The 12897-nt window shown below is 43.8% G+C and overlaps 1 protein-coding gene across 1 annotated transcript; it reads right to left on the reverse strand.

The window, feature by feature from the left end:
- Nucleotides 1-748: 748 nt before the first annotated feature.
- Nucleotides 749-11290, reverse strand: CDH26 (cadherin 26). The gene is made up of 16 exons (XM_033519184.1): nt 11240-11290; nt 9372-9449; nt 9164-9286; nt 8595-8756; nt 7493-7640; nt 6682-6848; nt 6241-6483; nt 5056-5241; nt 4571-4839; nt 4306-4448; nt 3852-4085; nt 3105-3332; nt 2406-2530; nt 1928-2002; nt 1572-1655; nt 749-940 (listed from the first exon to the last, which is right to left on the reverse strand). Exons 1-16 carry the CDS (start codon nt 11288-11290, stop codon nt 749-751), a joined length of 2508 nt encoding a protein of 835 aa, XP_033375075.1.
- Nucleotides 11291-12897: the final 1607 nt, after the last annotated feature.

The following is a 12897-nucleotide window of genomic DNA, read 5'->3' on the forward strand; positions in this document are numbered from 1 at the left end:
CCACGAGTTTCCCCCTCAGAGGCACTTGTGGCTAATTTGGAGCAGGAAGTTATTTCATTGAAAGGAATAACCTCGTCTGACAACAATTTCTTAACATTTAGGGTATTATTTACAGCAGTGCCATGATACCAACAGCCAGCAGATGCCAGCACACACACGAGCACCAAAAGTTCCTCTTTCATGCTAAAGGAGGGACAGTGCAGAGCTGTCCAAGGGCATGAACCCAGAGGAGAAATGAACTTTCTCTTTGATGTTTCATTGTTATATATAAGGATATAAAATATGGCACTGTACTAAACTTTATCTTGGATTTAAAGAGGCTACTTACTGGAGAAAGGACTATACACTGGTCTAGCAGGTAATTTCCTTCTCTTCAAAACTGACTTATTTCCATATGGAACTCAGTCTGGGATTTCAAGCCTAGTTGATCTAGGTTGTTTTTTTTTTTAACTTTGCATATCAAAATGAGGATCCTTGATATCAGATCTTCTATTTGTGTCAGTGTGCACAAATATGCCAAAATCGCCCCCTCACCCCTGCACAGTGGACTCTGGAGACACAGCAGGTTTTTGGCTGCCCATGTGAACCAGTGCAGGCAGGAAGGATGAAAGGCCAGGTGCTCATGCTGCAAACACTGCAATGCCTTCAGGTACAGATGGTCCTTTTTTCCTGAAATTGTCACTGCTCCTGCCAGAAGCCTTTGCAGCACCATAGTCACAGCCTTCTGACATTAACTGAGTGATGGAGATCACTTCTGACAGATCTCTTCCAGAGCACAAAACATTGGTCCCAGAGTGTTCAAGAAATCATCAGGCAGGTCCTCACTGCTAATGGAGATGGAGCAGGGGGAGTTACTGGGCTCTAATTCTCCTTCCTCAGTGTATCTGCAAGGTTCACACATGTCCCTGTAATCTTCCAGTGTGCTTTGGTAATACACTTTCTAAAGAAGGGAAGAAACAATGCAAGTCAGCACTTGCTCCTACTGCCCTTTTGAAAATTAAAGGAAATTATGGCATGCAAATTAGGCAAGAATTTACAGGGAAGAATGAGTTTTTCTCTGACAAGGAAATGTTCTACAGAAAGTCTCAGCTGCCTAAGTTCCAGAGTCTGAACTTTCCCTGGGGTACAAATGGGGCAGCAAAGGGCATTTGATCTGTCCTGAACCGAGAGCTGGCAAGTGACCTTGGCTGGTAGGGCCTGCAGTCTGGCCAAGGAGGGCAAAGGACAGGACTATAAACATGCAAGGTCAGACAGGGCAAGGCAAGAGGAATTTTAATTCCTGCCAGCACAGAAGTGCAAGAGCAGGTGACAAAACTCTAACCTTGCTCAAGTAGAGGAAGCATTTTAGCCCCACTTCTCCAAACTGAAGGACAATTCAGTCAAGGAAAAAAAGATATTTTCAACGAAGTCTTGAATGCTTTCCCATCAAATATATCCCTTGCTTCCAATTGCAGTGCTTCAGAAGTGTGGGCTCAGAGCAGCTCGAGCCAGAGCAGCTCTCCAGTTTTGCAAGCCCTTTCTCCTGTGCTTACAAAACTTGACACAGGAGGAGCTCAATGCTCATTTCTTACCTGAGCCAGTGCTCTGCCCACTGTCTGTATGAAGCAGTCCAGGTGTCTGGCTTGGGATGTCTCATACCCAGTGAAGCAGCCATTCTGGAAGACAGACACCCTATCTCAGGTGTGACCAGCATTAAGCCACCTTCTGACATTTCTTTCATTTAAAAATAACTCCAATTATCTTTCCCTCTGTTACATCCATTTCTTTTGTTCTGCCTTCTCCAGTTACTCCAACAAGTGACAGTTTTTTTCTAATTGAATGATATTGTGTTATTCTTCCCACTCATATTAACACCAGACCTAATTTCCAGGATACCACTTCCCTTGGTATTAAAAAAGGACATTTTCATCAAGAGCCAGGCAGTTACCTCAGCAATCACTTCTTTTCCAGCCTCCACAGACACAGGTGTTGGAGTGGCACTGTGTGTAATATCCAGCCCAGCCTGCACACAGGGGGAGGGATGGTGTTAATAAGGAACTGAACTAAGTGTGAAGGATCACACCTCTGCAGATTATTCCATTTTCTCATTTACTCCCTTGTTTCACACACCAGGATGTGTGTGCAGTAGAGTGGCAGGAGGTGCTGTGCTCCCTCACCAGGCGGATTCACCGGCAGGAGGAGGCACCTGGAAAGGTCCTGCTGATACTGAAAAGGGCAGGAGTGGTAACAGTCTGTCACCAGAGTGGCATCATCCAGACCATGCAGAGCACAGCTCCCCAGACAGGCTCAGTGGCAAATTTTGTTCAGTAGCAAAACCAGAGGAAACATAATTAAAGAGATGATCAGTAGCACATTCAGCCACACAGCATTGGTGGGGTAGTGTGGATATATGCTGTCACACTCACCTCAGAAAAAGCACTTCTGCTCTCTTCATTGTAGGTGATTAAAGTCTGTTCACCTTCCTGGGGTGGAGCAATGGCTTTGCTTTTGGCCCCTGACCAGTAACACCGGCAGAGCATGATGCTGGATACTGTAAAGGACAAAGGGAAAGGAGAAATGGGCACTGGGAATAGATGGGTTTGGCTCAAAACAGTGTGGGAGAGGTTCCCAGCCCACTTCCAAAGGAGCTCCCTTGGGAAACCCCAGCAATGCAGCTGTGCAGGTGGAGTTCTTGGTCAGAGTGGTGAGACTGAGCAGGCAGACAGAGTAAATCATGCACAGGTGACATGAGAACAATGCTCAGATAATCTATTAATCTTTCTTCAGCAAAGGAATCAGCACTTCTTCTCTCCAGCATTAACCAACATGAGCCGGTGCTGAGAAATCAGCTCTAGAATAAGTTTTACCTCCATGGGAGAATTTCATTACTTTCAGTTTGCCAGGACACAGAAAATGTCAAAAAAAGTCAAGTATTCAATGCAAATAAAAATACTTGAGATGTTGTACTAGAGTTTAGCTTAATGCCAATTTACATTTGCCAGCGATCCTCTACATGCAAAATAATCATGATTTTTAGTAGATTTGAGCTCAGGAGCTGCAATTGCAATGAGACCAAGTGGTCAGATGACAGAGAACCTGCATGTCTAACTTAGGAGGTTGCTTACCCAGTAGTAATAAGAAAGCCATCAGTATTATCACAATGGCACCACTTCCAAGTCCCACTCCTGCTGGTAGAACTGGTGAATATTTACATGTGTGTCCATCTGCACAAAAGCAGAGCCTGATGTGCTGGTTCTGCCTTCTGGAAAATCCTTGCCTGTCCTGAATAATGATGGGCACCAAGTAGCTGCCTTGTGGGAGGCTTTTTAACATCAGAAGTTCGACTGAATGCCCTAAAAAGACAAGTGAATCATTTCAAGACTCACAGAAAGAAGTCAAATATTCTACAGTCCCCTGTGTTGATAAAGGAAATTCATTTGCACCCCAGTTTCAAGTAGTTTTTCCAGCCTTAATGAACCATAGTAAATAGGACTAAATTACATCCCACCTTATCACCTCACTGAGCCTTCTGGGCAGAGATCTGCCCCAGCCTGGCTGCACTCTGGCACAGCTCCCTGATAGCCTCTGGAATTCTTTAGGTAGTTAATTAAGTGAAGAAGTGGTTCCTCAACTGTCTTATCCCCCCTTCTGCAGTTTGAGCACATTGCTGCTGGTCCTGTCCTCAGCAGAGATGAAGAGCAATGTCACTTTTCACAAATTGCCATAAATTCATATTTTGATGGCTCTTCTTTCCCATCGTTTCAGTCTCACTGGGACTCATCAGTAACAAACCATAAAGGGAAGAGAGTGAAATAACCAGAGGGTCCACAACTGACAGTAAACTCAGGAAGGAGACATAAGGAAGTGCTCACCAAAGTTCCTTCCTAATGTCCAGTTACGCTTCACATCTTCAGAGTCCTCAGCCAGCTCAAATGTAAATGGCCCTGAATGGGAATGGGCCAGAGCAGACTTGGCTTCTATAACAAGAGGTGTCCCTTCTGTTTTGTCACACACATCTAAAGCAGGAGTCACCAATGATGGCATATGATCATCAATGTCAGACAAGTAAAGCAGGATGGTGCCAGTACCAGTCTGTGGGGGCTTGCCTGGGCAGGAGCAAAAGAAACACAAACACAACTGGGCATTGACAAATGCCAGTCCTGTGGCAGGATCTGTCTGGTTTATCCTACCAGTCACACACAGCACAAGTTATAAACAGGGTGTTTTATTATCCATTAACCACTTTGTGTTGCTATCTCTTTATGTTCAACATGCACCTCATTTCACAGTCCAGACTGCCTGAATATTCTCTGACTGGCTGCTTACCATGATCAGTAGCATGAACAATAATGGTGTACACGCTGTTGTTCAAGAAGGGGGATTCTTGATCAAATTCTTTTGCCACAGTAAGGGCACCAGTGTTCTCATCCACTCTCAGCCAACCATCTGGGTCACTGGCTAGTTCATATCTGAAAAAGAAAGGGAAAAATTATAGGTTATTGTTTTAAGTGCATTTTGGGTACCAAACTACACTTGCAAATCTCTTAATATCCCTAAGCTATTTCTTAAGAGTTGGAACATTGCCACTTACTTTATCTTATTTGGCACATCATCTGGATATGTGGCAGGATACTTTCTAAATATCCTCCCAGGCTTCATTGAATCTTCCTTTTGGACAATAAGGATAGGAGGATGAAACCTTGGAGCACGTTGTGACTGTAAGACCTCGATGCTCACAGTGGTGTTAGTGGATTCCAGATCAGAGATCACCACAGTGCCATTTTTACACCAGAAGAAAGGTTCTGCATTTGCTACAGAAATGACAAGTCTCATCTTGGGGTCACCTTCATAGCTGAGAGGCTGAAAACCCCAGACAAAAGCAGTTTAATTAGCAGATATGCCTTTTTAGGAGTTGCTTAGCAGTTAATTAGCAGTTATGACCTTTGTTTTGGCAGTCAGGCCTGTTACCTGGAACACACATGAGCTGAGCACAACTCAGCTGACTCTGAACCTCATGATCAGAGGGGCCAAGTGACACTGCCACATTCAGCTTATCTACTGCTATTATCTCCTCACCTTGATAACACTCAAAATGCCTTCATTTGTGGCTGGATCTGTCTCAATGGTGAACTGCTCCTCCTCATTGCCCTTTACTATTTTGTATTTTGCTCTCCATGCTGGAGTGTTGGGAGAGTCTTTGTCTTCCACTTGGAGCCGTAACACAGCTGGATGTTCTTCTCCTGCTGAAATTTGCAGATGGTACTAGGAAGGAAAATTAAGGAAATAAGGATTCTATTTATCTGTCTGTCTATCTATCTATCTATCTATCTATCTATCTATCTATCTATCTATCTATCTCTCTATCTATCTAATATCTTCACAATGGCCTAAGTTTTTGATGGTGCAATGTAGCCACCAGCTTGCCTAACTAGAACTCAATGGACAGACTGAGAAATGCCCATTAAATCACCTAAGGAATAATGAGGTAGCAATAATATGCGATTTGTTTGTCTTTATTTCTTATAATAAGTTGGTCACTGGTTGAGAGCTAAAAATTCAGATTCTTGCCTTATAATATACAAACAGCACTGTCCTTGCATCACAACTTTTAAAAAGGATTATACTCAGAGAGAGGGAATAAATCATAGCTGAGAGAAGGGTCAGGATTTTACTAGATAGGAGCTGATGACAAAGCACAGGCTTCTTGTGTAAACCCATTTTTGCAGGTGATTTAACATTATTCCCTCAGGTCTTTCAAATGCCAGGTAGGAGACACTGGTGCAAGTGTTTGTTTTTGTAGGTGAGTTTGTACACACTGTTGTAACCCTGTTGCTGCTCTTCACAACTTCAAACATTTACACAGACCAGTACCTGACATGGCTCAGCACTCTGAATACATGTGCTGGGTTTGGCTGGGATGGTTTATACAGGTGGACTGTAAAATAATGAGCAGATTGTAATCATAGAATGGTTTGGGTTGGAAGGGGCCCTAAAGGTGACCTTGTTCCAACCCTTGCCATGGGCAGGGACACCTCTCACGAGACCAGCCCTGCTCTGGAACACTCCCAGGAGCGGAACACCCACCACTTCCCTGGGCAATCAGCACCTCAGCTGCCCAGATGTCAGAATAAACTGGTCTGTCAACTTCCTCATGCTTCCAGTGTGATGCAGAAACCTTCTGGTGATGTACACAGAAAATTAACAAAGTTTAGCGCTTTAAGAGATATTTTATCTGTCAGATCTCATTTGAACAAGTTTTGCCCTGATTCTGCAAGGGTCTGAGGGTTCCCATTTCCACTGCTGAGACCATTTAGCAGTTGGAAGGACTGAAGTGTACTTAGAAAGGCTCAGTGAAGTAATAATGTTTTCCCTTACATTATCACTAGTAAATACAGGGAGGTGATTGTTTGCATCTTCAACAGCGACAGTCACTGTTGCAGTAGATGACAGCTGGGGACTTCCATGGTCACTGGCTTTAATCAGAAGGTTGAAAGAGTTGGCAGTCTGAAAAACAGAAACAAGAAAGAAACTGAAACCAAAGAAGGACTGAAGAAACTGAAGCTTAGTGGAGAAGCATTTTGCACATTTTGCCAGCCACAGCTGGATTTGAGACTCTCCTGTGAGTCTCACTCCTGTGAGTGTTCACTGTGCAGTGAACATGTATCATGCATTAATGATGAGAAGATGCTAAATGTACATCACCTTATAATCCAGGCATCCTGACAGAAATACTGATCCTGTGGTGGGATCAATGTGAAATGTGAGTCCATCTGGAGAGGGCATTTGCATACTTATAGAATAGGACACCTGTGAGTTCACAGTGCCCACTTCGTCTTTGTCCAGGGCTGTGACTTGGATAACTGGCTCATCTAGGGAAGAATTGATGAGAAATTAATGGGAGTGTTTATTCTCAGTGTGGAGTTCTCAGGCCTGTCTGCAGGTTCTTAAACACACAGCTCCTAAGAAAACCTGCAGCTTCTCCCATGGCCATGGTTATCCCTGCACAGCCTGGCCACTATTTCATTTGGGTGGCAAATCTGCCCAAAGAACTGTTATACCACAGAATTACCACACCCCTGGATTTACTTCATCAAAAACATGCACTATTTTTTCATGCCAGCTCCTGAGGAGTTGACACCACAGGTGTACACACCCAAACTAAGTCTCTGTGTTTCTGAGCAGTGTCTGACCACCTTCTGTGAAGCTGGGTGCATGTGCAGCTCCCAGATCCACAGCTGAGATCAGACTTGAGATCAGGTCTTGGCTTGAAGAAGAAGAAACATCTCTGAAGTTTTTCCAGAATGCCTCCAATGATCTCCTAATGTACATTGAGGTTAATCAGACAAGAGGTTGAAATGTAGGAAACAGGAATATGTCCCTAAACTCACGAGTCTTTAAGTTAAAAGTAGAGAGAGGAACAGATTTAGTAGGAAAGGGATCATAACAATGAAGGAATTAGGAAGAGAGCAGTCATACACAAACCAGCAGTAATCCTTGTTTAGGTGGCACTTACCTTTACTGTGGTTCTCTCTTATTGTAGTGCCATATTCTTCCATGGAAAACTCAGGTGCATTGTCATTGATATCTTTAATCTTTATCTTGAAAAATATAGGGCGGTCCAGCAGCTCACCAGATTTTCTGTTCTCAATATCAAAACGAATCTAAATGAGTAGCAAGACAGACATCAGGATGAACTGGACACCATTTAGATATCAGAATAGAACAAAAAAAACCTTCCGTGTTGAAGCTGCTTCAGTCAAATTTGCTTAGCATTGGCTTTCAGTCACATTATTAAGTCATTATTTCACCTTACAAAAGTAGTAGATTTGTAATGGTCATCCTGGGCCTCAAACAGCATTTTTAAAAGTAAAAAAAGATTTTTACTGGAAATTGATTATTTGAAATGGCTGCCTAAAAGGCAAGATGTTGCACAGAAAAGTACATGGAAAACTGTAATTTAGATACAGTTAATCCACAGAGACCCAAATAGAAATCATTACTGAATAAACATAAGGAGACCATGACTGAAAATTTTTTTCAGGAGGAAAACAAACCCACACTCCCATATTTCATTCATAAACTTGTTATCACATTTCTTTCATTGCACTTCCTGCTAGTCAGCATTTTTCTGCTTTTTAAGGGGAAACATATGCTTCCTCTTATGTAAAGTTACAGTAATAGAGCTTTGCAGCTCCCCCAGGATTACCCAGTTTTTGTAACACATGAATATCTGCTTTCATTCTCCTGATTAGGGGGTTGTGTTTACAACTCAGTGTTCTGGCCACTAGAGCTGGAACAGATTTTGAATTTCAGGACAGCTTTTAAAGTTTTTAGGTTATGATCAGAAGGCATCCCAAAAAGATCGAAAAGAAGTGTGCAGACATTTGTGGAAGTTCAGACAAGCCACAGAGATTTATTATGAATAGTGATGTAGAAGTTAATTGGTCTCTGCTGAGCCAATTAATTTAGCAGTTATTTATAGGTGCCAGATAAGAAAAGCAAGTTATGAAAATACCCATTAACATTATTATAGGTGTGTCTCTTTCCTGTGAAGCATTTAGCCATGAGAGAACAATTAACCTTTGCAGACAGCTGGAAGTGCCCAGGTGTGTTACCTGGAAGGTTGGAGTCCTCTCCCTGTCGATGGTGCGATGGACGTACACGTGTCCATTGGCATCATCTTCTATGGAAAACAATCCGACCTCTGGAGCCTCATCCACCCCAGGTCCACTGATTAAATACCTCAGTGATGTGTTGTATGATCTATTATTGAACAACTTTTAAAGAGAGAAGTAGGATGGTGCAACGTGAGTAGGGAAGGTGGAACAGAAATACAAATAATTTAGGTCAATCCTCTTTCTGCCCCTCTCTTCTTTGCAGCTGGAGCCTCTTGATCTCAGCCAAGCCCAGAGCTCCCTGTGCTCTTACAACACCCACTCCATCATCTTCTTTCCCCTTACTGTCCTTGCAGCTTCCCACAGGAAAACCAGTAAATCCCTCCCACCTCACAGTTCTACCCATCTCTGTGGAAATTAGACAAGTTTGGATGAGTAAGTTTTCTAAAAGTTGCTTTTTAATGCACACTTCTTGCCCTCTGCTCCATGTGGTATTTTATTGTACAAGCTGAGGTGATGAATGCCTTGCTGAGCTTCAGGCAGGACTTTTCCTACAGGGTGGTTTGTACCTGTCCAGCATATCTGGGGAATGGTCCTTTGTCTTCCTCTTGAATATCAATGGTGGTGATAACCCAGGTTCTTTTTGTTCTCTTCAGAGGCTGCAGACTGTCTGACTGGTAAGAATCCATCCACTATTGGATAAAAAACAGGGTTTAGTGTCCCAGTTTGCACAGTTAGCTGCTGTGTATATGTTATTGTATAATACTGACTACATACCTGAATACTCTTCCTTCTGATGGCTTGTCTTAAACTGAAATTTTCAATTTCATGAGAAAAACTGTCAGCAGCAGTAACCTTGTGAAAAGAAGAAAAGTGATTGTGACAAGTGTGGGTCACTAAAAAACTTGATGTCTTGTCTAGGAGGAATTTGTCTTCAAAGAAACATATTGATCCAGTTTTGACAGTATTGTATTGAATTGTATCTAACCCTTAACTCCACAAATACCATCACAAATATCATCCATCTTGTTCCAAATGAATGCCATGAGAGCTGTGAGAGCAATTCCTCTGGTCAGGTGATGCCAGACCCCATAAAAATGCTGTGTCCATGCAGATACCAGTCTTTGGTATCTTCTCTGTGGCTTTTCCTAAAACAAGTATCTCCAGTGTTTATTCACCCCTGTCTCTCTGCATCCAGTGCTCCTTTAGAAGTTGTCTGGTGTTAACAGGACATAAACTGTCTTTTGCAAAAAAAGAGTTCTGTCTGGGGAGAATTTCAGAGTCTCAGGGGCTCTATGGTGTGACTTGAAATGTTCCAAACACAGCTGATTTACTAGAAGGTGATTGCTGGACCAAAATCTCTAACTCAGATGAGTACAATAAATCACTGAGAAAATGGTGGCTACACCCAAATTGGCACAATTTGCCTTTTCATATAAATGCAAGCTTCCTGCCCAGGCTTCAAACACTCCTTTTGACTGGAAACCTTTCACCTCCAAGGACAGCACTGCAATTACACCATTGTTGTTACCTCACAGGTAACTTTCTCCTACCTTTCTCCTACTTCTCAACAATTTCTGTGGAAATCTTGAGGTTTATTACAGAGAAACATTATCTAATGCTTCCACAAATGGAACAGATCTCTGCCTGCCCAGACATAGCCAAAGGTTTTTACCCTGTGACTTTATTCTGAGGAAACAAAATGCCGTAAACTATCATGGTTATAAACCTGCTGAGCCACGAATGGGGTTCACCAGCAATACCTTGGAATTGTAAAGCTGCTTACACAGCTTTACAGGGAAAAGTTCTGTGATGGGAAGGCAGCAAGCAAGGCTGCAGTTGGGCACTTGTGAGTTGTCTTTGTTGGATTTGCTCCAGGTTCAGCCCTGCTGGACCCCCTGAATAAGCTGTTTTCCCCTTTTCTATGTGTAGTCGTTTTTAATTATTTTGGAAGCTTTAACTGTGTATTTTCTGGCTTCCCCACACTTCATGTTCACCTGCACGTCCTGGCTCAGGGTAGAGCTGTCTCCATTCCAGCCAGGGGCACTGCTAGAAAGGAATTACCCGGTGCAGGACCATGAATCCCACAGAAACACTCATGGAAACCCCACTGAATTCCTGTGGGATGATGGTGAAGGTGGCAGGGTCAGCACCAGGCACAAGTGTGCTCAGCCAGGTGTGAGCCCTGGTATTCCCAGCAGGATGAGCAGAGGGTCCCCAGCCCTGGAAAACCCTTCCCAGAGACCTGAGCCCAGGAGCTGGGGCAGAGGAACCGCCTGTTTCAGAGGCACCAGCAGAGACAAACAGACTCACAGAGGGTTAGGGTGGGAAGGGAACATGGGAGATCAGCTGGTCCAGCCCCCCTGCTCCAGCAGGTCCCATCGAGAACACTACTCAGGGTTGTGTCCAGAAGGATTCTGAGTGTCTCCAGGGAAGGAGACTCCATTACCCCTCCTGGCAGCCTGTTCCAGGCCCCAGTCACCCGCACAGTGATGCTTTCCTCGTGTTCAGGTGGAATGTTCTGATGCCATCTCCTGCCCATTCCGCTGATCCTACTGCTTGGCACCCCGAGGAGATCCTGGCTCCATCCTCCTGCTGTGCCCCCATCAGCCGGACCCCCTGCCCACATCCCAGCCCACACCCACCTGCAGGAGCAGCAGGATGATGAGCAGCTCCAAGGGGCACAGCAGGACCATGGGGGACCTGGGAAGATCCTGCTGTGGGAGGTGGGAACATCCAGGTGCAGCAGAGCCGGGTCTGTGGAACGTTTTGTGATGGCTCCCTGCAGCCCAGGGCTTTTCCACCAGCATTTCCACCTGGGTCCAGCCCTGGGTGCAGCCCCAGAGGACCACGGGTATTTCCAGACAGAGTGAAAAAAAACTGAACTGTTGTTTCTGTCCAACTGAACTGGCTCCGAGCAAAGCTCAACCCTGTGGTGTTGGGTTGCTTCAGTCTGCATCTGCCACCTCCACACACAATAAATGGGTGCAATTTTATTGCTATTTTACAACTCACAGTAAACTCATCTTGATTCAACAGTTCCTTGGAAATGCCATTCCCTAATAACTTCACCATTGTTTGCTACAAATAAACACACAACTTTACTTTCAATAGGAGCTGGGTTTATGCCCAGGAGAGCTGCTTCTCTGTGGTTTCAGATTTTGAAAGGACAGCAAGTTCTGTCAAAGCTTATTTGAAAGCTGATATGTCCTATTCCACCCAAAAGCCACCACGCAAGGATGAGTTTGTGTATCTGGTGATGAACTTCTTACCTGGGGTGGGAAAAATATATTTTACATGAAACTACAATAAGGAAGCAGGAAATTGAAAATTAAGAAACAGAGAGTGGCAGAGAGCAGGGGGAAGGTTCTGGCTTCTGTGAAAACACCTCTTACAGCATTTTCCATTCTCCTGATTTGCTCTTACTGGGCACAAGATTTATTCTCTTTTAAATAATTTAGTGTTCTGGAAGTTGTGAAAGAAAGAATTATGGAAAAACTGATCTCCTGTTTAGGTGAGAAGAATTCTAGCAATAGAAGGCAGGTGGGATCTTCTCAAAATCATAGATAACAGCAACAGACTAAAATAGCAGGGCAGGAGAGGAAGGCTTGGACAGCAGGAAAACCTCAAATAGCAGGAATGTTGGGATGGTAAAATTGTGTGGTATTTCACAAAGGAGCTTTGTAAAGCTTACTATAAATATTACAGAAATAGCAAAACAAAGACATTTTTCAGCAATAGAAAATAGAAAAATTCACTTCTTCTATTTTCCTTTGGATTAGCCCCAGCTGAGCGCATGAACATGATGTGCGTGAAATTAAATTATACCCATTCCTGCAGGAAATGCAGGAATTATACCCAAATTATAAATTATAAATTAAAAAAAAAAAATTATACCCAAACTGCAGGAAAAATCCAGTACGGGTTTTGCTCCATTCCGTACTCCGGAAAAAAATCCAGTCCGGGTTTTCCAGATTACCGGGCGACTCCATTCCGTACTCCGGAAAAAATCCAGTCCGGGTTTTCCAGATTACCGGGCGACTCCATTCCGTACTCCGGAAAAAATCCAATCCGGGTTTTCCAAGTTACCGGGTGACTCCATTCCGTACTCCGGAAAAAATCCAGTCCGGGTTTTCCAAGTTACCGGGTGACTCCATTCCGTACTCCGGAAAAAATCCAGTCCGGGTTTTCCAGATTACCGGGTGACTCCATTCCGTACTCCGGGAAAAGTCCAGTCCGGGTTTTCCAAGTTACCGGGTGACTCCATTCCGTACTCCGGAAAAAGTCCAGTCCGGGTTTTCCA

This window comes from Parus major, chromosome 20, assembly GCF_001522545.3.
Source record: "Parus major isolate Abel chromosome 20, Parus_major1.1, whole genome shotgun sequence".
Taxonomy (NCBI): domain Eukaryota; kingdom Metazoa; phylum Chordata; class Aves; order Passeriformes; family Paridae; genus Parus; species Parus major.

What these genes read in the sequence shown, in the direction of transcription:
- CDH26 (XM_033519184.1), bottom strand. Translation starts at nt 11,290, where the DNA reads ATGGTCCTGCTGTGCCCCTTGGAGCTGCTCATCATCCTGCTGCTCCTG. An exon ending in AAGAGAGAACCACAGTAAAG is followed by an intron (nt 6,849 to 7,492) that starts GTAAGTGCCACC and finishes ATTCTTCCCTAG; the next exon opens with ATGAGCCAGTTATCCAAGTC. An exon ending in GAAAAGAAGTGATTGCTGAG is followed by an intron (nt 1,656 to 1,927) that starts GTAACTGCCTGG and finishes TCTGTCTTCCAG; the next exon opens with AATGGCTGCTTCACTGGGTA.